This window comes from Neovison vison, chromosome 1, assembly GCF_020171115.1.
Source record: "Neovison vison isolate M4711 chromosome 1, ASM_NN_V1, whole genome shotgun sequence".
Lineage (NCBI taxonomy): Eukaryota > Metazoa > Chordata > Mammalia > Carnivora > Mustelidae > Neogale > Neogale vison.
In genome coordinates this window covers 86,412,644-86,437,281 of record NC_058091.1, presented here as the reverse complement: position 1 = coordinate 86,437,281, position 24,638 = coordinate 86,412,644, and the positions used below count along the sequence as shown (strand labels likewise).

The 24,638-nt window shown below is 37.5% G+C and overlaps 1 protein-coding gene across 4 annotated transcripts in view; it reads left to right on the top strand.

Moving 5' to 3' along the window:
• Positions 1 to 24,638, top strand: part of KIF6 (kinesin family member 6) — a 472,725-nt gene that overhangs the window by 129,396 nt on the left and 318,691 nt on the right. For all 4 annotated transcript variants that reach the window (XM_044250472.1, XM_044250466.1, XM_044250478.1 and 1 more), the window contains one exon: positions 19,861 to 19,990. In XM_044250472.1, the coding sequence (XP_044106407.1) occupies positions 19,861 to 19,990 (130 nt within the window). The remainder of the gene's footprint in view (positions 1 to 19,860; positions 19,991 to 24,638) is intronic.

Here is a 24,638-nt window from a genome sequence, read left to right as displayed (position 1 = left end):
ATGGAATCAGAAGAGACCCCAAATCGCTAAGGAAATGTTGAAAAACAAAAATAAAGCTGGCGGCATCACCTTACCTGATTTCAAGCTTTATTACAAAGCTGTGATCACCAAGACAGCATGGTACTGGCATAAAAACAGACACATAGACCAGTGGAACAGAGTAGAGAGCCCAGATATGGACCCTCAACTCTATGGTCAATTAATCTTTGACAAAACAGGAAAAAATATACAGTGGAAAAAAGACAGTCTCTTCATTAAATGGTGCTGGGAAAACTGGACAGCTATATGGAGAAGAATGAAACTTGACCATTCTCTTACACCGTACACAAAGATCAACTCAAAATGGATAAAAGACCTCAACGTGAGACAGGAATCCATCAGAATCTTAGAGGAGAACATAGGCAGTAATCTCTTTGATATCAGCCACAGCAACTTCTTTCAAGATACGTCTCCAAAGGCAAAGGAAACAAAAGCGAAAATAAACTTCTGGGACTTCATCAAAATCAAAAGCTTCTGCACAGCAAAGGAAACAGTCAAAAAAACAAAGAGACAACCCACGGAATGGGAGAAGATATTTGCAAATGACAGTACAGACAAAAGGTTGATATCCAGGATCTATAATGAACTCCTCAAACTCAACCCACACGAAACAGACAAACACATCAAAAAATGGGCAGAAGATATGAACAGACACTTCTCCAATCAAGACATACAAATGGCTATCAGACACATGAAAAAATGCTCATCATCATTAGCCCTCAGGGAGATTCAAATTAAAACCACATTGAGATATCACCTTACACCAGTTAGAATGGCCAAAATTAACAAAACAGGAAACAACATGTGTTGGAGAGGATGTGGAGAAAGGGGAACCCTCTTACACTGTTGGTGCGAATGCAAGTTGGTGCAGCCTCTTTGGAGAACAGTGTGGAGATTCCTCAAGAAATTAAAAATAGAGCTTCCCTATGACCCTGCCATTGCACTCCTGGGTATTTACCCCAAAGACACAGATGTCGTGAAAAGAAGGGCCATCTGTACCCCAATGTTTATAGCAGCAATGGCCACAGTCGCCAAACTATGGAAAGAACCAAAATGCCCTTCAACTGATGAATGGATAAGGAAGATGTGGTCCATATACACTATGGAGTATTATGCCTCCATCAGAAAGGATGAATACCCAACTTTTGTAGCAACATGGACGGGACTGGAAGAGATTATGCTGAGTGAAATAAGTCAAGCAGAGAGAGTCAATTATCATATGGTTTCACTTATTTGTGGAGCATAACAAATAGCATGGAGGACAAGGGGCGTTAGAGAGGAGTAGGGAATTTGGGTAAATTGGAAGGGGAGGTGAACCATGAGAGACTATGGACTCTGAAAAACAACCTGAGGGGTTTGAAGTGGCGGGGGGGTGGGAGGTTGGGGTACCAGGTGGTGGGTATTATAGAGGGCACGGCTTGCATGGAGCACTGGGTGTGGTAAAAAAATAATGAATACTGTTTTTCTGAAAATAAATAAATTGAAAAACAAACAAAAATGAGTACAACTGTTTGTGAGTGTCAGCATCATATATATACCAAGCAATTATTATACTGTAGGAATCTCAGCTCTTCTGGGGCGTTACAAAGAATTCATACTGTATGTTTATCCTCAATGAACTTACCATTTATTTGGAATATGCAGCATCCACATGAAACACCACAAGAAACCTCTGCAAAACACAACTGCTCTCAACTGTGCAGCCAATAATGTGTGTACATGCAAAAAAGACATTAAAATGACTTATAGCTGCAGTAGTCTCATGAATGGAGCCACATCAACCAATGATCTCCTGTCATAGCTCACACCCTCAATGATCTTCTCATTTTACTGGCATATGCCAAGACCAGAGTTCTAACTGAGCTGAGAGCTGGCAGTGCTGTAGAGGTGAGCCAGTCTAGAGAGAAGATGCATGGGGGAAAGCCTTTCCAGTGAAATCTAGAGTGAGTGGAAGAGGATCTATAGACAGCTAGAGGGCTCATCTGCACCAGGTGAGAAGTGTAGCAGGTAGTGCATTACTCTCGCTGCTCTGAAACTTCCATGCCAGTTAGCCTATGTACTGTTTAGCTAACTATAATTGACCTTGTGTTTTCATATTGAGTTCTAAGACAGCTGAAGACTATAAGATACAAAGTGTCAGTTATTGTAAGCCAGAGATCAGACTAATGCTACTTAGGCTGGCTAGCCACCTATTATGTGTGACTCAATCCAAGAAGGAAGCCCTAGGAATAACCCAGTTAGAAGAAATAATGGTAAAAATAGATCCCTTTTACAATAGCAAAAAGAGGTAAAACATTCAGGGTCTTTGTGAAGACAATACAGGTAGTGCCTTCTTTGGTGAGAAATAAAAGACTTTGAAGGTAAATGGAGAGCTGTTGATCTGGTTCTGAATGAGAAGTGTGACTATCTTGAAGAGGTCAGCTCTTCCCATTTTTAGAGGCTCAGTGAAGTTCCAAGCCAAATCTTAAAGACTTAAAAAAACAAATAGGAGTCCAGAGTTTATCTGAAAGGAAAAACAACCAAGATGAGTAAAGAAATGTCTGAAACAGACTGGAGAAATGAGAGCGGACCAAAGATACCGTATATTCAAATTAGGTAAAACTCTAATAATGAAATTGTGTTGTACCACTTCAGAATTGGACAGGTGAGGAAGAGAGAACAGATAAAACAGAATTAGATTCTATAGCATGTCACTATTTAATGTGGATAAAGGGGAGAGTTATTCAGTCACTGGATTGAACATCTTTTTTAATGAATTAACTAACAGTGACTTATAACAGCAGTCCAATTTATAGTGGCTTGATTAAATAGTCTGTCCACCCTCACCCATGACTCCTGCCCTTGCCCTGCCGCAACCCTGCACACACAGTAAAGATTCTAGAGATGGGAGCCAGGGCTGCTATAGAAGTTCCAGGATGCCGCTGGGGCTTTCTTTTATCATTCTGCTAGAGCCATGCTTAGCAGGTGGCTTTAGTCCTCGTGTAGAATGACTACCCTACCTTCAGCAGCATATCCACATTCCTGGAAGAAAAAATAAGAAAGCAGGCATGTGCTAGCTGAGCCTGTACTTTTTTTTTTTTTTTTTTCAGAAACTTAAAGCCAAGTTTTTATTTTAATGTAGCTTATAGGAACCAAGTTAAGAGACACGTACAGTTAAAAATTGGAAAGATCAAATCATTTAAGTGCCCCTTTAATTCCAGATTAAACAAGGCCTGCCAGTCCAAGAACCAAAATCGGTTTTATAACACCCATCAGAACAGGCTCATTATCGTTTCCGTACTTAGCTGCAGGAGGGGTGTATATACAAGATAGATGTTCTTAAAGCTGACTTCACCCAGCTTAACAATGTCCAGAATTAATCAGCATTTCCAACAATTTCTGTATTTCTTATTCACATTTTTTTAATTATTATTAATTTATTTATTTTCAGAAAAACAGTATTCATTATTTTTTCACCACACCCAGTGCTCCATGCAAGCCGTGCCCTCTATAATACCCACCACCTGGTACCCCAACCTCCCACCCCCCCGCCACTTCAAACCCCTCAGATTGTTTTTCAGAGTCCATAGTCTCTCATGGTTCATCTCCCCTTCCAATTTACCCAAATTCCCTACTCCTCTCTAACACCCCTTGTCCTCCATGATATTTGTTATGCTCCACATAACAAACCGTATGATAATTGACTTTCTCTGCTTGACTTATTTCACTCAGCATAATCTCTTCCAGTCCCGTCCATGTTGCTACAAAAGTTGGGTATTCATCCTTTCTGATGGAGGCATAATACTCCATAGTGTATATGGACCACATCTTCCTTATCCATTCATCCGTTGAAGGGCATTTTGGTTCTTTCCATAGTTTGGCAACCGTTGAGCCTGTCCTTTTAATAGTTTTCCCCAGAAGCTCTGTCCTTTGACTTTCACTTACTTGTCACTGACCAGAATTATGTTACATGGCCAGTGGTAGTTAGTTGCAAAGGAGTCGGGGAAAGTGTAGTATTTTTAAATAATAACCTGAACAAAAATCAGAGCTTAACAGTTACACAGATGGGGAGGACAGATTCCATAAAGGCAACCTGCACTGTGAGTCACAATTTATTATCTGGGGAGAAAAATCCATGTACATCCCTTACTTCCTTCCCTGCACCTGCATCCTAAAAAATAGAAGAAAATGTATTATTAATACTAAAGGATATAATAACATGCATGCATTTATTTTTTTTTTACCACAAATCTGCTAAATATTTAGCCTAAGATAATCACTTTAAGAAAATATATCAATGGATTATCATTGTCCCTGTGATGGGATTCTGTTTTTATTTTTTAAAATTCTTTCAACTTTTTAAAATTTTCAAATTTTTTCACAAGAAGTGTGTATTACTTTTATAGTTGGACAAAAATAAACCTTTATGTTTTAATGAAAATAAATAAAAGTAAATAAACACAGAACTTGTCAAATGTAATGGCATAATCTTAGAGGTGTATAAAGCTATTTACCTGCTGCAAAGGCTATGGTTTTCCAAAATTAGAAATCCATGGCCTCTAGATCTATTTGCTGCTACAATTCCCCATAATCTGGAAAACTTGACCACATAATTTTGATGGTGCAACCATGAAGTCTGAATGAGAAAGCAAGTATTAATGAAAAATGAGAGGAAAAATATTTTCTTTGGGGAAAAAAAAGGTTGATTGCTCTGAAAAAGATAAATTTTTTAGTGTATGGCTCTATAATTACCATATGGAATTAGGTTAAATAAGACATTTCTATTAAATGATGGGTTATGTGAACCTAGAACACTGGAAGGAACATGATATATATGGCAGGATATAACTGGAAATTACCAAAGCATACTAGTGTAAGAGAGAGGTACTAGCATAAGCATTGTATTTGATGTGTAAAATATTCATTTTCGGAAAATTACGCAAATTGCCTGTAGACAATAGATAAGTGTAGGGGAAGCCTTGGTTATGTACATTAGATTTGGGAGCCATTTGTTTGTTTGTGGTTGCACAGTGATATTGTTTGGGGATGAGAAAAGTCCAGTTACTTTAATATGATACAGAAAATATAATATATACAAAAAATATAATACAGAAAAGTGACCTTACCAAGTTCTTAACAGTCAAAAAATTTATTCTATTTGGATTAATTTTGGGAAAAAATAGAAGTGAAAAGATGTTTCATATGCATACTAAATCTTAGTGAAATAATTGAATTACAGTAACCAATAAATACATAACTGTTGGTTCTCTTACACATTAATTGTACCGAGTATGATTCTGTCTTTGACTACCATGTATAATTTTCATTTTGGTCTTCCATTTCCATAGTAGTGGCCAACAGCTTCCAGTTCTCTGTCTTGAGTTCTTTTAATGACTTTTGTTTTCATAGCATTTGAAAGCATGAGCATAATAATAAGTTACCTTAGATGACTTAATCCTTGCTCATTTTCAGACAGGGAATAAATAATGTACAGGTGTCAGCATCTCTGAAATGGCAGACTATGGAAGTAGAATAACCTTAGGGTGTTGGTTAACTTCTTTGGGAAATCAAATGAATCAGAGAGTTCAAGTCTAATAATGTTATAATTTAGCAACACAGGTAGATACAGTTAGGTTAGAAATAGTAATGACACTCTTTAGGAGAGGATATTTACCAACTGAATGAAATTAATACGGATAACAAACAAGAATTCATCACAACATTCACTCAGAATATTTTGGGGCTTTGAATTTGGACTTGTTCTTTTTTCTGACAAAGTATTTCACTTGTTCATATACCATGTGTGTCTTTTAAAAAGTTAAAACCAAGTTTTTTTTTCTTAAAGACTTTAATTTTTAGAGCAGATTTAGGTTTACAACAAAATTGAGAAGAAGGTGCAGGAATTTCCCATACACCTCCCATCCCTATATGTGTATATCCTTTCCCACCACTCACCAGAATGATTTATTTGTTACCAAGAATGAACCTACATGGACACATCAAAATCACCCAAAGTCCATAGTTTACTTTATGTTTGTAATACTCTTGGTATTGTACATTCTGGGGATTTGGACAAATATATGGTGGCACTTTTCACTGCCCTAAAAGTCCTCTGTGCTCTGCCTAATTGTCCATTCCCTGCTACCTCTTGCCTCTGGCAACCAATGATCTTTTTACTGTCGCCATAGTTTTGCCTTTTCCAAAATGTCATACAGTATGTAGCCTTTACAGACTGGGTTCTTTCACTTAGTAATATGCATTGAAGGTGTCTCCATGTGTTTTCATGAATTGATGGCTCATTTCCTTTCAAAATTATATTCCATTGTCTGGATGTACTAAAATTAATTTATCCCTTTACCTACTGAAGGGCATCTTTGTTCCTTACAAACTGTGACAATTATGAATAAAACTGCTATAAACATCCATGTGAAGATTTTAGTGTGAACATAAGTTTTCACTTATGTGAAACATAATTGCTGGATTGGATTCATGATTGCTGAGTCAGTTGGTAAGAGCATGCTTAGTTGTTTTGTTTTCTCTCTTTCCTCACTTTTCTTTTTTAAATTTAAAAGTTTCTTAAATTTAAATTCAATTAATTGACATATAGTGTATTATTAGTTTCAGAGGTAGAGTTTAGTGATTCATCAGTTGAATATAACATCTAATGGAGCATGTTTAGTTTTATAAGAAATAGCCAAACTGTCTTCCAAAGTGGCTGTACTGTTTTGTATTCCTACCAGCAGTGAATGAGATTGCTCCACTTCCTCACTTGTACCAGCATTTGATGTTGGTAATGTTCTGGATTTTGACCATTCTAACAGGTTTGTAGTGATATCTCCTTTTAATTTGCATTTCTTTGATGAAATAAGATTTGAATCATCTTTTCATATGCTTATTTGCCATCCATATATCTTATTAGGTAAGGGATCTGTTAAAGTCTTTGGACCATTTTTGAATTGGATTGTCTGTCTGCTTATTGCTGAATTTTCAAAGTTCTTTGTATATTTTGGATAGCAGGTCTTTCTCTTTTCTTTCTTTCTTTCTTTCTTATTTATTTATTGCATGTGGATGTCCAGTTGTTGTAGCACCATTTGTTAAAGAGACTATATTTGCTCTAGTGTATTGTCTTTGCTGCTTTGCCAAACGTGAGCTTACTGTATTCATGTGGATCTATTTCTGAGCTGTTTCATTCCATCGATCTGTTTATCTATGCTTTCACCAATGCCACACTGTCTTGTTTACTATGGCTTTATAATAAATCTTGAAGTCAAATGATATTGGTCCTCCAACTTTGTTCTCCCTTAATATTGTTTTTAGTATTTGGGAGTCCTTTGTGTCTCCATATGCACTGTAGAATCACTTTTTCAATATCCACAAATAACAAGGAATTTATTGGGATTGCATTAAATCTATAGATCAAGTTGGTAAGAACTGACATCGGGACAGTATTGAATCTTCCTATCCATGAACATGGAATATATCTTCTTTGGTTTCTTTCACCAAAGTTTTGTAGTTTTCCTCATATAGATCTTGTGTGCATTTTGTTTGATTTATACCTAAGTATTTCATATTTTTTGGATGCTAATGTAAGTGATATTGTGTTTTTAATTTTAAATTTTACTTGTTCATTTCTGGAATATAAGAAAACAAGTGACTTTTGTATATTAGCTTGTATCCTGCAATGTTGCTCTAATTACTTTGGTTTTAGAAGTTGTGTTGTCAATTCTTTCAGTATTCTACATATATGACTATGTCATCTGTGAACAGGAACAGTTATAGGTCTTCCTTCCCAATCTGTATACTTTTTATTGCCTTTTCTTGCATTGTTGCATTGGCAAGGATTTCCAGTACAATGTTGAAAAGCAGTGGTAAAAGGGACGCCCTTGTCCTATATCTGATCTTAGTGGAAATGCTTTGAGTTTCTCACCATTAATTATGATGTTAACTCTAGGTTTTTGATAGTAGTCTTTATTAACTTGAGAAGGTTCCCCTCTATTCCTTATTTACTGAGTTTATATCATGAATAGATGGTAGATCTTGTTACTTTCTTTGTACCTATTGATATAATCACATGGTTTTTCTTTTTTAGCCTGATATGATGAATTATATTAATCGATTTTTGAATGTTGAACCAACCACGTATACTTGGGATAAATCTCACTTGGTTGTGGCATAAATTCTTTTTTTACTTTGTTGGATTTGATTTGCTAATATTTTGTTGAAGATTTTTGCATATGTATTCATGAGCAATATTAGTCTATAGTTTCCTTGCAACGTCTTTGTATATTTTTGATATTAGGTAATTGAGACCTCATAAAATGAGTTAGGAAATAATTCTTCTGCTTCTTTCTTCTGAAAGAGATTATTGAGAATTTATGTAACTGATTCCTTAAATATTTACTAGAGAAACTGGTATTTTTAGTAGGTGAAATTAAATAACTTTGTTTTTAAAATGTCATGTGACTGGTTATATTCTTTTTTTTTTCCAATTTATTTATTTTCAGAAAAACAGTATTCATTATTTTTTCACCACACCCAGTGCTCCATGCAAGCTGTGCCTTCTATAATACCCACCACCTGGTACCCCAACTTCCCACCCCCACGCCACTTCAAACCCCTCAGATTGTTTTTCAGAGTCCATAGTCTCTCATGGTTCATCTCCCCTTCCAATTTACCCAAAAGCACATACCCTCCCCAATGTCCATAACCCTACCCCCCTTCTCCCAACCCCCCTCCCCCCAGCAACCCACAGTTTGTTTCGTGAGATTAAGAGTCACTTATGGTTTGTCTCCCTCCCTATCCCATCTTGTTTCATGGATTCTTCTCCTACCCACTTAAGCCCCCATGTTGCATCACCACTTCCTCATATCAAGGAGATCATATGATAGTTGTCTTTCTCCGCTTGACTTATTTCGCTAAGCATGATACACTCTAGTTCCATCCATGTTGTCGCAAATGGCAAGATTTCGTTTCTTTTGATGGCTGCATAGTATTCCATTGTGTATATATACCACATCTTCTTGATCCATTCATCTGTTGATGGACATCTAGGTTCTTTCCATAGTTTGGCTATTGTGGACATTGCTGCTATAAACATTCGGGTGCACGTGCCCCTTTGGATCACTACGTTTGTATCTTTAGGGTAAATTCCCAGTAGTGCAATTGCTGGGTCATAGGGCAGTTCTATTTTCAACATTTTGAGGAACCTCCATGCTGTTTTCCAGAGTGGTTGCACCAGCTTGCATTCCCACCAACAGTGTAGGAGGGTTCCCCTTTCTCCGCATCCTCGCCAGCATCTGTCATTTCCTGACTTGTTGATTTTAGCCATTCTGACTGGTGTGAGGTGATATCTCATTGTGGTTTTGATTTGTATTTCCCTGATGCCGAGTGATATGAAGCACTTTTTCATGTGTCTGCTGGCCATCTGGATGTCTTCTTTGCAGAAACGTCTGTTCATGTCCTCTGCCCATTTCTTGATTGGATTATTTGTTCTTTGGGTGTTGAGTTTGTTAAGTTCTTTATAGATTTTGGACACTAGTCCTTTATCTGATATGTCGTTTGCAAATATCTTCTCCCATTCTGTCAGTTGTCTTTTGGTTTTGTTAACTGTTTCCTTTGCTGTACAAAAGCTTTTGATTTTGATGAAATCCCAAAAGTTCATTTTTGCCTTTGCTTCCCTTGCCTTTGGCGATGTTCCTAGGAAGATGTTGCTGCGGCTGAGGTCGAAGAGGTTGCTGCCTGTGTTCTCCTCAAGGATTTTGATGGATTCCTTTCTCACATTGAGGTCCTTAATCCATTTTGAATCTATTTTTGTGTGTGGTGTAAGGAAATGGTCCATTTTCATTTTTCTGCACGTGGCTGTCCAATTTTCCCAACACCATTTATTGAAGAGGCTGTCTTTTTTCCATTGGACATTCTTTCCTGCTTTGTCAAAGATTAGTTGACCATAGAGTTGAGGGTCTATTTCTGGGCTCTCTATTCTGTTCCATTGGTCTATGTGTCTGATTTTGTGCCAGTACCATGCTGTCTTGATGATGACAGCTTTGTAATAAAGCTTGAAGTCCGAAATTGTGATGCCACCAACTTTGGCTTTGTTTTTCAATATCCCTTTGGCTATTCGAGGTCTTTTCTGGTTCCATATAAATTTTAAAGTTATTTGTTCCATTTCTTTGAAAAAGATGGATGGTACTTTGATAGGAATTGCATTAAATGTGTAGATTGCTTTAGGTAGCATAGACATTTTCACAATATTTATTCTTCCAATCCAGGAGCATGGAACATTTTTCCATTTCTTTGTGTCTTCCTCAATTTCTTTCATGAGTACTTTATAGTTTTCTGAGTATAGATTCTGTGCCTCTTTGGTTAGGTTTATTCCTAGGTATCTTATGGTTTGGGGTGCAATTGTAAATGGGATTGACTCCTTAATTTCTCTTTCTTCTGTCTTGTGGTTGGTGTAGAGAAATGCAACTGATTTCTGTGCATTGATCTTATATCCTGACACTTTACTGAATTCCTGTACAAGTTCTAGCAGTTTTGGAGTGGAGTCTTTTGGGTTTTCCACATATAGTATCATATCATCTGCGAAGAGTGATAATTTGACTTCTTCTTTGCCGATTTGGATGCCTTTAATTTCCTTTTGTTGTCTGATTGCTGAGGCTAGGACTTCTAGTACTATGTTTGAATAGCAGTGGTGATAATGGACATCCCTGCCGTGTTCTTGATCTTAGTGGAAAAGCTTTCAGTTTTTCTCCATTGAGAATGATATTCGCGGTGGGTTTTTCATATATGGCTTTGATGATATTGAGGTATGTGCCCTCTATCCCTACACTTTGAAGAGTTTTGATCAGGAAGGCATGCTGTACTTTGTCAAATGCTTTTTCAGCATCTATTGAGAGTATCATATGGTTCTTGTTCTTTCTTTTATTGATGTGTTGTATCACATTGACTGATTTGCGGATGTTGAACCAACCTTGCAGCCCTGGGATAAATCCCACTTGGTCGTGGTGAATAATCCTTTTAATGTACTGTTGAATCCTATTGGCTAGTATTTTGGTGAGAATTTTTACGTCTGTGTTCATCAAGGATATTGGTCTATAGCTCTCTTTTTTGATGGGATCCTTGTCTGGTTTTGGGATCAAGGTGATGCTGGCCTCATAAAATGAGTTTGGGAGTTTTCCTTCCATTTCTATTTTTTGGAACAGTTTCAGGAGAATAGGAATTAGTTCTTCTTTAAATGTTTGGTAGAATTCCCCCGGGAAGCCATCTGGCCCTGGGCTTTTGTTTGTTTGGAGATTTTTAATGACTGTTTCAATCTCCTTACTGGTTATGGGTCTGTTCAGGCTTTCTATTTCTTCCTGGTTCAATTTTGGTAGTTTATATGTTTCTAGGAATGCATCCATTTCTTCCAGATTGTCAAATTTGTTGGCGTAGAGTTGCTCATAGTATGTTCTTATAATAGTTTGTATTTCTTTGGTGTTAGTTGTGATCTCTCCTCTTTCATTCATGATTTTATTTATTTGGGTCCTTTCTCTTTTCTTTTTGATAAGTCTGGCCAAGGGTTTATCAATTTTATTAATTCTTTCAAAGAACCAGCTCCTAGTTTCGTTGATTTGTTCTATTGTTTTTTTGGTTTCTATTTCATTGATTTCTGCTCTGATCTTTATGATTTCTCTTCTCCTGCTGGGCTTAGGGTTTTTTTCTTGTTCTTTCTCCAGCTCCTTTAGGTGTAGGGTTAGGTTGTGTACCTGAGACCTTTCTTGTTTCTTGAGAAAAGCTTGTACCGCTATATATTTTCCTCTCAGGACTGCCTTTGTTGTGTCCCACAGATTTTGAACCGTTGTATTTTCATTATCATTTGTTTCCATGATTTTTTTCAATTCTTCTTTAATTTCCCGGGTGACCCATCCATTCTTTAGAAGGATGCTGTTTAGTCTCCATGTATTTGTGTTCTTTCCAAACTTCTTCTTGTGGTTGAGTTCTAGCTTCAGAGCATTGTGGTCTGAAAATATGCAGGGAATGATCCCAATCTTTTGATACCGGTTGAGTCCTGATTTAGGACCGAGGATGTGATCTATTCTGGAGAATGTTCCATGTGCACTAGAGAAGAATGTGTATTCTGTTGCTTTGGGATGAAATGTTATGAATATATCTGTGATGTCCATCTCATCCAGTGTATCATTTAAGGCCTTTATTTCCCTGTTGATCTTTTGCTCGGATGATCTGTCCATTTAGTGAGGGGAGTGTTAAAGTCCCCTACTATTATTGTATTATTGTTGATGTGTTTCTTTGATTTTCTTATTAATTGGTTTATATAGTTTTCTGCGCCCACGTTGGGGGCATAGATATTTAAAATTGTTAGATCTTCTTGTTGGACAGACCCTTTGAGTATGATATAGTGTCCTTCCTCATCTCTTATTATAGTCTTTGGCTTAAAAATCTAATTGATCTGATATAAGGATTGCCACTCCTGCTTTTTTCTGATGTCCATTAGCATGGTAAATTCTTTTCCACCCCCTCACTTTAAGTCTGGAGGTGCCTTCAGGTTTAAAATGAGTTTCTTGGAGGCAACATATAGATGGGTTTTGTTTTTTTATCCATTCTGATACCCTGTGTCTTTTGATTGGGGCATTTAGCCCATTAACATTCAGGGTAACTATTGAGAGATATGATTTTAGTGCCATTGTATTGCCTGTAAGGTGACTGTTACTGTATATTGTCTCTGTTCCTTTCTGATCTACCACTTGTAGGCTCTCTCTTTGCTTAGAGGACCCCTTTCAGTATTTCCTGTAGAGCTGGTTTGGTGTTTGCAAATTCTTTCAGTTTTTGTTTGTCCTGGAAGCTTTTAATCTCTCCTTCTATTTTCAATGATAGCCTAGCTGGATATAGTATTCTTGGTTGCATGTTTTTCTCATTTAGTGCTCTGAAAATATCATGCCAGCTCTTTCTGGCCTGCCAGGTCTCTGTGGATAAGTCAGCTGCCAATCTAATACTTTTACCATTGTATGTTACAGACTTCTTTTCCCGGGCTGCTTTCAGGTTTTTGTCTTTGTCACTAAGGCTTGTAAATTTTACTATTAGGTGACGGGGTGTGGGCCTATTCTTATTGATTTTGAGGGGCGTTCTCTGAACCTCCTGAATTTTGATGCTCGTTCCCTTTGCCATATTGGGGAAATTCTCCCCAATAATTCTCTCCAGTATACCTTCTGCTCCCCTCTCTCTTTCTTCTTCTTCTGGAATCCCAATTATTCTAATGTTGTTTTGTCTTATGGTGTCACTTATGTCTCGAATTCTCCCCTCATGGTCCAGTAGCTGTTTGTCCCTCTTTTGCTCAGCTTCTTTATTCTCTGTCATTTGGTCTTCTATATCGCTAATTCTTTCTTCTGCCTCATTTATCCTAGCAGTGAGAGCCTCCATTTTTGATTGAACTTCATTAATAGCTTTTTTGATTTCAACTTGGTTAGATTTTAGTTCTTTTATTTCTCCAGAAAGGGCTTTTATATCTCTGGAGAGGGTTTCTCTAATATCTTCCATGCCTTTTTCAAGCCCGGCTATAACCTTGAGAATTGTCATTCTGAACTCTAGATCTGACATATTACCAATGTCTGTATTGATTAGGTCCCTAGCCTTTGGTATTGCCTCTTGTTCTTTTTTTTGTTGTGAATTTTTCCGCCTTGTCATTTTGTCCAGCTAAGAGTATATGAAGGAGCAAGTAAAATACTAAAAGGGTGGCAACAATCCCAGGAAAATATGCTTTAACCAAATCAGAAGAGATCCCAAATCGTGAGGGGGGATTTCTCCCCTCTCACGATTGAGTGAGGGATCTCCTCTGATTGGGATCTCCTTTGATTGGGATCTCCCAATCTCTTCTGATTGGGATCTCCCAATCTCTTCTGATTGGGATCTCTTCTGATTTGGGGATAAAAAGAGGTTCAAAAAGAAAGAAAGAAAAATAAAGAATTAAAAAAAAGAAAATGAATAAAGTATAAAAAAGAAAAATATATATATATATTAGATAATCTAGTTAAAAAACGTTAAAAAAGAAAAGGATAAAAGTTATAAAAAATTTTAGCAGAAGAAGAGAAAAAAAAATGAAAAAGAAAAAAATTAAATTAACTGCAAGACTAAAAAATCACAGGCAGAAAGCCATGAGTTCCGTGGCTTGTTTTCTCCTCCTCTGGAATTCTGCTGCTCTCTCCTTGGTATTGAAACTGCACTCCTTGGTAGGTGAACTTGGTCTTGCCTGGATTTCTTGTTGATCTTCTGGGGGAGGGGCCTGTTGAAGTCATTCTCAAGTGTCTTTGCCCCAGGCGGAATTACACCGTCCTTACCAGGGGCCGGGCTGAGTGATCTGCTCGGCTTTGCTTTCAGGAGCTTTTGTTCCCTGAGCGCTTTCCGTAGAGTTCCGGAGGACGGGAATACAAATGGCGGCCTCCTGGTCTCTGGCCCGGAGGAGCCGAGAGCCCGGGGCCCCGCTCCCCAGTGCGCCCTCAGCGAACAGCTCCTAGTAACTCGCGTCTGCCTAACCTCCGGCCGCGCTCCGAGCTCACCGAGCTTGTGACCGGTTCAAGGCAACTCCGAGCTGTGAGCTTACTGTCGGCTCTGTCGGCTCTGTCTCTGCAGCCGGCTTTCCCGTTCCAATATCCGCAAGCTCTGCGACACTCAGACACCCCCAATCCTTCTGTGACCCCGCGGGACCTGAGGTCACGCCGACCCCGCATGGGCTTCGCCCCGGTTTAGCCTCCGGAGCGATGTCCCTCAGCGGAACAGACTTTTAAAAGTCCTGATTTTGTGCTCCGTTGCTCCACCGCTTGCCGGGAGCCGGCCCCTCCCCCCGGGGTCTATCTTCCCGTCGCTTTGGATTCACTTCTCCGCCAGTCCTACCTTTCAGAAAGTGGTTGTTTTTCTGTTTCTAGAATTGCTGTTCTTCTTCTCTTCGATCTGCGGATGGATTTGCAGGTGTTTGCAATCTTTAGATGAGCTCTCTAGCTGATCTCCTGCTAGCTGAAGTAGTCTCAGCCTGCTACTTCTCCGCCATCTTGACTCCTCCTCCTGGTTATATTCTTCATTATCAGTAAAAAGATACAATATTAGATAAAACTATAAAGAAAAGAAATGTTTTCAACCTACTAGAAAGTATTTTCAATAACAGAAAAAATATCAATTCTTTTTAGTCCCTTCTGTCTAGGTTAAGACCAATATAAAAATGTATTACAGGTTTGGACAACTTGCTCAAGGGATATGTTTCAATTATTATACAAAAGAAGAAATCTTTTGAATTTTTAGTCAATCTGAAGAAAATCTACCTTTAAAATTGTTTAAGTGCAGGAAGGATAGTTCCACTTACATGTCTTCTAAAAATTTGCATCTTCCTTTTTCTCAAATCTTTACCATTAAAGAGCTTCTGAGAATGTGTGTTGGGGGGGGGGGAGGCTGAAAACCACTGAACGAGAGAGTGTTTTCTTCATTAAAATGAATAGTGTGACTGTGTTTACAACATGTGCAACATATCCATTTATTTAGAAGAACCTGACTGGACACCCTTCTGTTTTCATGAGTCTGACCTGCTATTGATATTTCTGAGTCAAGGTAATTAACTAGAGAGGGCTACTTCTCTTCTGGATAGCACCTTCATGTGAATTATTAAAAGGCACCCCTGCCATCTGTTGGAAAACTGTTGTAATATGCTAGTTTTGTTAGAAGATGCTTACTGCCCTCTGACAGACATTTTTTCATAATAAATATATAAACTTATGATGTGAATTGCACCCCCTTACACATAGTGTCCTTATGTAGGGCATCGCCTGCCCAATCACACAGGGCATTTGCAAGTAGGGGGAAAAAATTAGCACCATGGCAACACATGTTTACAATATGAAAATGAGAAGCCAGATTCATTGCAGTAACTCCTGGAAAGTTCCTGTTCAGCAAGTTGGTGGTAATGGAATGTTGTGGAGGTAGTGTGTGGGGAGGGGAGGGTTCTTTCATTGATGGCCTCCATTATTGAGAACAAGAGCTTGGCTATTGCTCTTTCTCTGTCTTCCAGCCAGTTAGAAAGAGTCTACAAATTCCAACTACTTAGCCAAATGGAAAAGATTCTCTGTTTACAGAGAAAACACAAAGCCTGCTTCTTCCCCATCATTAAGCAGGCCGAGTATACTTAGCTGAACTTTTCCACTTAGGTATCCAAGTTAAGGCTATCAGTGACTTTTTGCTTGAAATCTAAACATTTTAGAAACATTTTGTAGGGAAAACTATACAGAGGCCCCTTCAAAAAGAATCAAATAAATAGTTTGGGGGGTTTCCATCTTGGAATTAGGATGTTTATTTAAGACACTCTAATAAAGTCCTCTTTCAAGCCCATGAAAATTATAGTCAGAATTGAGTGGTGGACTAAGGATTCAGGAAATAGCTATTGATTTGTGAGAGAGAGAATGAAAGAAAAATGCCAAGGAAGGAGAAGCAACTTGGTGAGAAACTTTTGCTAATAGTTCTTATTTTTCCCACCTTTGAAAATGCATTCCATTAGCAGCAAAGTTTAAAACATTCTCACTCCCAGGTTAGCCCACCTAGGCAAGAGTTAGTAGTACCCAGGGCATGGCTTAGGCTGGGCTTCTGTGAGCAAAGGCATGAGTGTGGGTGGGGCTGACACGTTGGTTGTCGGGCTTAATGCAAAAGGGATTTTCAGTGAAGACAGGCAGGGCTACGAAGGAAAATACAAAGTCTATGCCCAAGGGATTAGGCAGAAACCAGGAAAGAATCTGAGGAGGAGAACTGGCAAGGGAGATCCTGACTGGAGAGAGAAAGTTGCACCACAGAAGATTCCAGAAGGATGCCAGAGGTAGAGCCTTTTTTAGGGTGGCCACAGATGAGCCCTAAGTAGAGAGAGAATCATGAAAGAAGCCAAAGTAAATTGGACGCCAACCTGCAATTTCATTTACTTTTCAAAACCTCCATGGGCAAGAAATCAGACAATTGTGAAGGAAATATATTTTATATCAGGAAAGCATCAGAGAGATGCATAGCAATGGGTCACAAAAGACAGCTGAAAGTTCGAACAGATAAATTGCGAGTGTGTGCAAGTTGTATTTTGATCAAAGTGACAAAGCTAGGCAAGGATCTGGAAGTAAATACAGAAGTGTAATAGCCCTGAAGTAGCCACACTGGAGATCAAAGGTTCTGAATGATTTAGAAGAAAGAAGTAGCTTAGCCAAATGCCTCTGATGACCTTTCAGACTTATACCTTATGCGTCTAACTATTCTGTGTAAATATAATCCCAAATCAGTGATCCATTTAGGCTGCCTAACAATTGAACACTTTCATAATTCCAAACTGGCTTGTTTTCTGCATTTCTTATTTCAGTGAAGTAATGGTGAGTATGGTGAGTCCCTACCAGCACTTGGGTTTTTTTTGATTCGGTAATGTTAAAAACCGTATGGATGTTTAAGTAGATCATAATCCCCAGTTGAGCATTAGTTATTGCAGTGGCTGCTGGGTGACTTAGTTGACCCATCAACTGTATGGGAAGTCAGGGAGGTAGACAAGAAACTTCCTGTGAAAAGACTAGCTTTTTAAAATTCACACTGATCTTGCCTATTGGTAGGTATAGCTCAATGGTAACTTCCTGCAGCCCATAAGATGAGCAATTTTCCCCTTTGGGCATGGGGTGGAACTGGGGGGAAAGTAAAGATAAAGAAACCAGAAATCTCTACCCCATGTATTTACCTTATAGGGTTATTAAAGATGAAGTCAGTGGCTTTCAATCTTGACTATACAGTAGACTCACTTGGAGTTTTCATGAGTTTGGTTTTTTTTTTCCCAGACCAAGCCCCCAGGACCATCACATCAATATCTCTTAGGATGGGACCCAGCATCAGCTTTTTATTATTTGCTTTATAGTTCCCCAGGTCATTCCGATGTGCAGCCAAGATAAGAAAACTGGATTAAATGAAACAATGCTGGTGCCTGGCATACCTTGGGTGCCCAAAGAGCATGAGCATTCTCTTCTTTGAATGATTTCCTCCCCCAGCCACCCCTTTTCTGAGCTTGCACAAGATAGTGCTGTCTCTGGCTTGGTCATTCAACATGTATCACAGATGGCTTGGCCTCAGAGTTAGAGAATTGATTTTAATCTCTGTGTTGAAAATAAACTCTCTTCTATTTTAATTCTGAATGTACCATTTCCTCCCTTGTTTCCTGTTTTTATCTTCCTTCCAGTATTACTTAATTTCTTGCTTCCAGAAACAATGGATTTAGGAAGAATTCTGACTTCTGTGTCCCTAGTGATTGAATTTATCTAAACCTTCTCAAGCACTTTAGAAAGTCAGGGTGGATCTAAGGTTTAAGAAACACAGAGGGTTCCTAAAAATAGACGACAGTTCATCCATTTCAGTTAAAAATGCCTTCATGTTTTCCAAGCATTTTTCAACTCTTAAGCATTTTTAATAAGTTCACTTATGAATCTTGTTGAAAAATAAATAAAATACACTTGTTTTCATTAAGGGAAGAGATCTTTTTCCATCTTAGTTGGTATTGTTGAAGGAGACAAAAAGAAGTCCAAAACTTGGCAAAGGACTATATTATTAGTGACATATTGGTCACAGATGTGCTGTTAGAACTACATTTTCTTCTGTCAGTTAGTATCTTACCCACAAACTACATATGAAAGCTCAGATGACCATTTTACCAAATGGAAAGAAGAAAAATAATGATATTTGCAAATCTTTATTTTTAAGGTATTCTAAATGTGATTTTATAGACAAGTGACACAAGTCCATTGGCTATTTATATTTTTAAAGGAGAAGTAATGCTAGATGATGCCAGCCTTCACTTGTATCAATTCCGAATGCCTTAAGCAAGTGCAGATAAGCCAAGGTACTTTTTGGCAGTACTAGTGAATTATAAGATTTTCTTTCCTTAACAATTCTTAAGAAAATCAAGGAGGTGAAACTCGAGAGTCAGAAGGGAACTCTCTCTAGTAATTTTATTGCTTGAATCGGTGGGTCTTTGAAGCAGAGTATAGGGAGTTCACATTGTATTCAGTCGCAGAAAGTCCTAAAAGGACTCCAAGGAGAGTATTGACAAGCCAACTCAGGAAACAAGGTTAAGAATGATGTTGGCATCCCGTGAAGGCAGTTGTAATAGATGAACATAATTCCAGACCTAAAGCTTTGGCCATAAGGATGTAATGGAGGGGAATGCTATGTTATAAAAAAAAAATTTTTTTTTTACAAAAAAGGATCAAGAAATACATTTGATGGACATGAAAATAATAATGACAAACTAAAACTTTATTATAAAACTTCTTGAGGATTTTAAAACTCATCTTGATAAGAAAACTAGACACGGTAATAACTGCCAGAAAGATGACAGATACTTCAATTTCCAGCATGTTTAAATTGATGAGCTAACCAGTTTGAAAGGTTATGTAAATTGAAAGTGATATGAAATTGAACAAAAGGGAAAAATCAGAGGAAGAATCCGTGCATTTTCTAGGTAAGAAACTGAATTATGACAAAGAAAAAGCAATGTGGCCAACTTTTCTGATATATAGGTAGAAGGTTATTTATTTGCATTTTTAATTGAGCAACAATACATATGGTTTAGTGATGATTGCAAAGACAGAAGGAGCTTGTGATATACTTTTCAGCCCCCAAACTATTTAATAGTACTATCAAGGGGATGTTGGTGTTTGATGTGAATCCAGTACTATATGGTGTCTTGTGTATTGTTTGAGTTTATAAGTTCAAGATGTAGTATTCTACAGCATTTTAAAAATAAACCTATAAGAAGACCTCAAGTTCTTTTCATTTTCAAAGTCCCTTGTTTTGTTCCCATTTCCCTAGGAAAGTGACAATATTGGAGGACCCTGATCAGAACATTCACCTGAAAAACCTGTCTCTCCATCAGGCAGCCACGGAGGAAGAAGCTCTAAATTTGCTCTTCTTAGGAGACACGAACAGAATGATTGCGGAGGTAATAAACTTTTCTCTGCAGGTTGCTTTCGCGTATTATAAGATCTAATAGAATTTTAGCGACAGCACAACCTTAAAAAGAATCTCATCCAAATCTCACGTTACAGATAAAAAATCTTAGATTCAGAAAATTGAAACTTTCCCAAGGTCATTTGGCTTAGTTAATGAGCAGGGACTGAAATCTAGACTCACAACTTTGATATTTTCAATTTTCTGCAAATTAGTTTACAGATAACCAATGAAAACTCCTTAATTGTTTTAATCATGGGAATTTTTGCATAGTTTTTAAATTTAAAAATACACAATTCATTATTCCTAACCTCAGATCATCCAAACATCAGCGTATGTTTACATATCCATATATTTTCATGTATTTAGGGAATTAATATTTATATGGCATTTAGAACAATACATGGAACATGAGATGGGCTGTATTTGCAAATACTGCCATGGAATGTAGTAAGTATGCCTCAATGCAATATTTGGGATATATTTATACTAAAACTTACTTATTGCTAATCTTATATTTGGACCTAACTGGGTGCCTATATTTCACCTGGAAGCCCTACACAGGAGCCAGGACTGACTAAGCTTGGACAGAAACCCTGACCCCAACCAGTTACTGACTGAAGATGAATAGTCACAAATCTTTCACCCAGTGACAGTGAAGTAAAGGAATGGGAGTGGGGATGGTATGGGAACAGTTCCCCAAATGAATAGCTTATTATTACCACTGGCATTTCCTTTTCTGTTTATTTTTTAATTGAAATATAGTTAACATGTGATGTTACATTAGTGTTGGGCATACAACAAAGTGATTTGACAAGCCTGTATGTTATTTAATGCTTGCCACCATGAGTCTGGTCACCACTGGCACCATGCAATGTTACTACAGTATTACTGACTGTATTTGCTATGCTGTACTTTTCATCTCTGTGACTTATTTATTTTATAACTCGAAGTTTATACCTCTTAATCCCCTTCACCTATTTTGCCCATCCTCATTTACTTCCACTCTGGCAACCCACCAGTTTGTTCTTTGTATTTAAGAGTTCTTTGTATTAAGAGTCTATTCATATTTTAGAGTTTTATTTATTCATTTTGTTTTTTAGATTCCACATAAAAGTAAGAGAACATAGGATTTGTCCTTCTGTCTGACTTACTTCATTTAGCATGATGCCCTCTAGGTTTATCCATGTCGTTGCAAGTGGCAAGATCTCATTCTTTTTAATGGCTGAGTGATATTCCATTGCTTCTACAGACCACATCTTCTTTATCCATTTATCTACTGGTGGACATTTGAGTTGCTTCCATAGCCTGGCTATTATAAATAATGCTGCAATAAATATAGGGATGCCTATATCTTTTTGAATTAGTGTTTTTTGTTGTTTTGTTCTTTGGGTACATACTCAATAGTAGAATTACTGGATCATATGGGAGTTCTATTTTTATTTTTTCAAGGAACCTCCATACTGTTTTAGAGTGGCTGCACCAGTATGCATTCCCACCAACAGTGCACAATGGCTCCCTTTTCTTCACATCCTTTTCAATACTTATTTCTTGTCTTTTTAATACCAGCCATTCTGATAGGTGAGGGGTGATATCTCATTGTAGTTTTGATTTGTATTTCCCTGATGGTAAGTGATGATGATCATCATGTGTCTGTTGGCCATCTGTATGTCTTCTTTGGAGAAATGTCTGTTCATGTCTTCTAACCATTTTTGGGGTTTTTTGCATGTTAATTACTGAGTGAGCATGTTCTTTTTTTTCTGCCCATTTTTAAATTAGATTATTTATTTTTTGAACTGTATCAGTTCTTTATATATTTTGGATATTAACCTTTTATCAGATTTATCATTTGCAAATATCTTCTCCCATTCACTAGGTTGCCTTTTTGTTTTGTTGATGGTTTCTTTTGCTGTGCAAAAGCTTTTTATCTGGTGTAGTCCCAATAGTTTATTTTTGCTTTTGTTTCTCTTGCCTGAGGAGACATATCCATAAATATGTTTCTAAGGGCAGTGTCAAAGAGATTACTGCCTATGTTTTCTTTTAGGACTTCTATGGTTTCAGGTCTCACATTCAGGTCTATAATCCATTTTGAGTTTATTTTTGTGTATGGTGTAAGAAGCTGCTCCAGTTTCATTCTTTTGCATGTAGCCATCCACTTTTCCCAGCACCATTTGTTGAAGAGACCTCCTTTTCCCCATTCTATATTCTTGGCACTTTCCTTTTTAAACCATGCTCCCTGAGTTCCCTGTTTTACCTTGTCTTAAATAACAAGCAGTAGGTAAGGTTAGTGAGCGGGGAGGATAAGATGTCTGAGAAAATCTCTATCAAATGACTTTTTCTTCCTGTCTATTTCTACTCTCCAGATTGTACTGCTTTAGATATAAGATAAATAAATGGAAACCAAAATCAGATAGTGAAAGCGTGCTGCTGACATCTGTTACTCTGGGTCCTTGGTTTTGCTGTTGTTTGTTTGTTTGTTTTGCCAGTTCTGCATGAATACTTTCCAATAGACTAACTTATATAGGTTGAGCTTATGTGCCACATATAGCATGGATTTAAGAACCTTGAAATTAAAAAAAAAAAAGAACCTTGAAATTATTATTTTCATTTAAAGAAAGTTTTATGTATTTTTTAATTTCCAAATACCTTATTTTGCTTTAATGTTTTGCATTTGTGTTTTGCTTCAACATCCATTGCCCATGTGATCATCTACCATGCTCTTATTTGTCATGATAATTGAAGCTTAAGAAATAAAAGTAGACTCAGAATTAGGGAGTATAATGACAAAAGATTTAGAATTCCCTACTAAAAATCCTCATTCTCCATACACAGTTTAATAAAGAGCAAACCTAGAGATACAGGATATAACTGAGTCCTGGCCACCAACCAACTATGAAAGAGAGAAAAACTTAATTCGTACCTGCTGTTAGAAAACAAATAGAGAAACCTGTCCCTGCCATGATGCTAACCTTCCTCTAGAGGTGACTCATCCCTACAGAAACCAAGGCCTTCCCCTCACAATTACATTCTCTCATCTTGAATAGGTTACAGAGGGAGGGCTCCTGGCCCTGGTTCACCATGACCTCTATTATTTAAAAGCTTGGCTATTTGATATTTCAAAGTTATGCATTAACTTTAGCTGATGGCATATTTTCAGACTATTGTTTTCTAAAGTTTTGAGGACTTTAAACTTTTTGTGCTAGAGGATCTGTCATGTTCTACCACCTTACAGAATTCCAACAGTGTTTTCCTATTAGTGCTGTGTAGCTAATAATAGTATCATATATAGCTAAAATCTGACAAAGTTCAATCCTAATGATGCTGGTTTTCCCTTATTTTTTTATATATTCATTGTTTTTCTAGGTAAAGCCCAATTTCTTTTATTTATTTATTTATTTATTTTCCAATTTATTTATTTTCAGAAAAACAGTATTCATTATTTTTTCACCACACCCAGTGCTCCATGCAAGCCATGCCCAATTTCTTTTAAACCAAGTCTGATGGGTTTTAGATGTTTCTCTGCTTGCTTTTTATTTTTTCTTTGGTAGCAATAGCCACCATGTTATACTGAGAACCTGCTCAATAGACTTGGCATTGCTGTGAACACGTGTATGTATATATTATTTTTGGTTCTTATTTTATAGCTGGAAACTGAGGCTCAAAGAGTTAGACTACTTACCCAACGTCACACAACTAACTAGCAAGTGACAGGGTCATGGTTCATCTTCAAGTCTAACTGATTTAGAAGCTTTTGCTCTTTCCTTTTATTATACCTCACAAGTACAATAATCAAAGTGACATACGTCAACTTTTTCAAGGGAGGACATATTTCTGAGTTATTTAAAAGGTATAGCAGGTATTCAGTGCTTCAGTTTATCTCTTGAATTCATTGAAAGCAAATACATAAAAATATAAAGGAACCCCTGGAAACACTTTATTATTCGGAGCCTCTAAAAAAGTATGTTTTAGATTACAACCTAGCTGTCAGAATATAATTTGTCAGCACAGAACGAGCTTACCAGGATAAAAAGAACACACTAATCATTTTTTTTAAATGAGGTTCCCAATTTCCCATTTATACAGAGACATCCAGAAGTTGTCATGGTAACCAGAAAACATTTGCAAAACAGAGCCTGAATCTGAGGGACACAGAGTAGAGCACTCTTTCCCTCAGTGTTCTCTACCCCTAGCCAGCATTCTAAGGAAAAGTAATTAAGAATAGCTTCATCCTCTTCTTATTTATTCAGAACTCTTAAATTTAATTTCTGTAATCCTACTAATATTTTGACTAAAACCTGATTATGTCCTTAGGGTAGGTTTTTTTAAAAATGGTTAACTTGGGGCGCCTGGGTGGCTCAGTGGGTTAAAGCCTCTGCCTTCGGCTCAGGTCGTGATCCCAGGGTCCTGGGATCGAGCCCCCACATTGGACTCTCTGCTCAGCAAGGAGCCTGCTTCCTCCTCCCTCTCTCTCTGCCTGCCTCTCTGCCTACTTGTGATCTCTATCTGTCAAATAAAATAAATAAAATCTTTAAAAAAAAAAATGGTTGACTTGCTGTGCCAAAGAGGATGAACTGTCAAAGCTGAACTGTGTGTAACCCAGTGTCGAAGCCCACCAGTAGCAAGTGTGACTTGATCCTTTT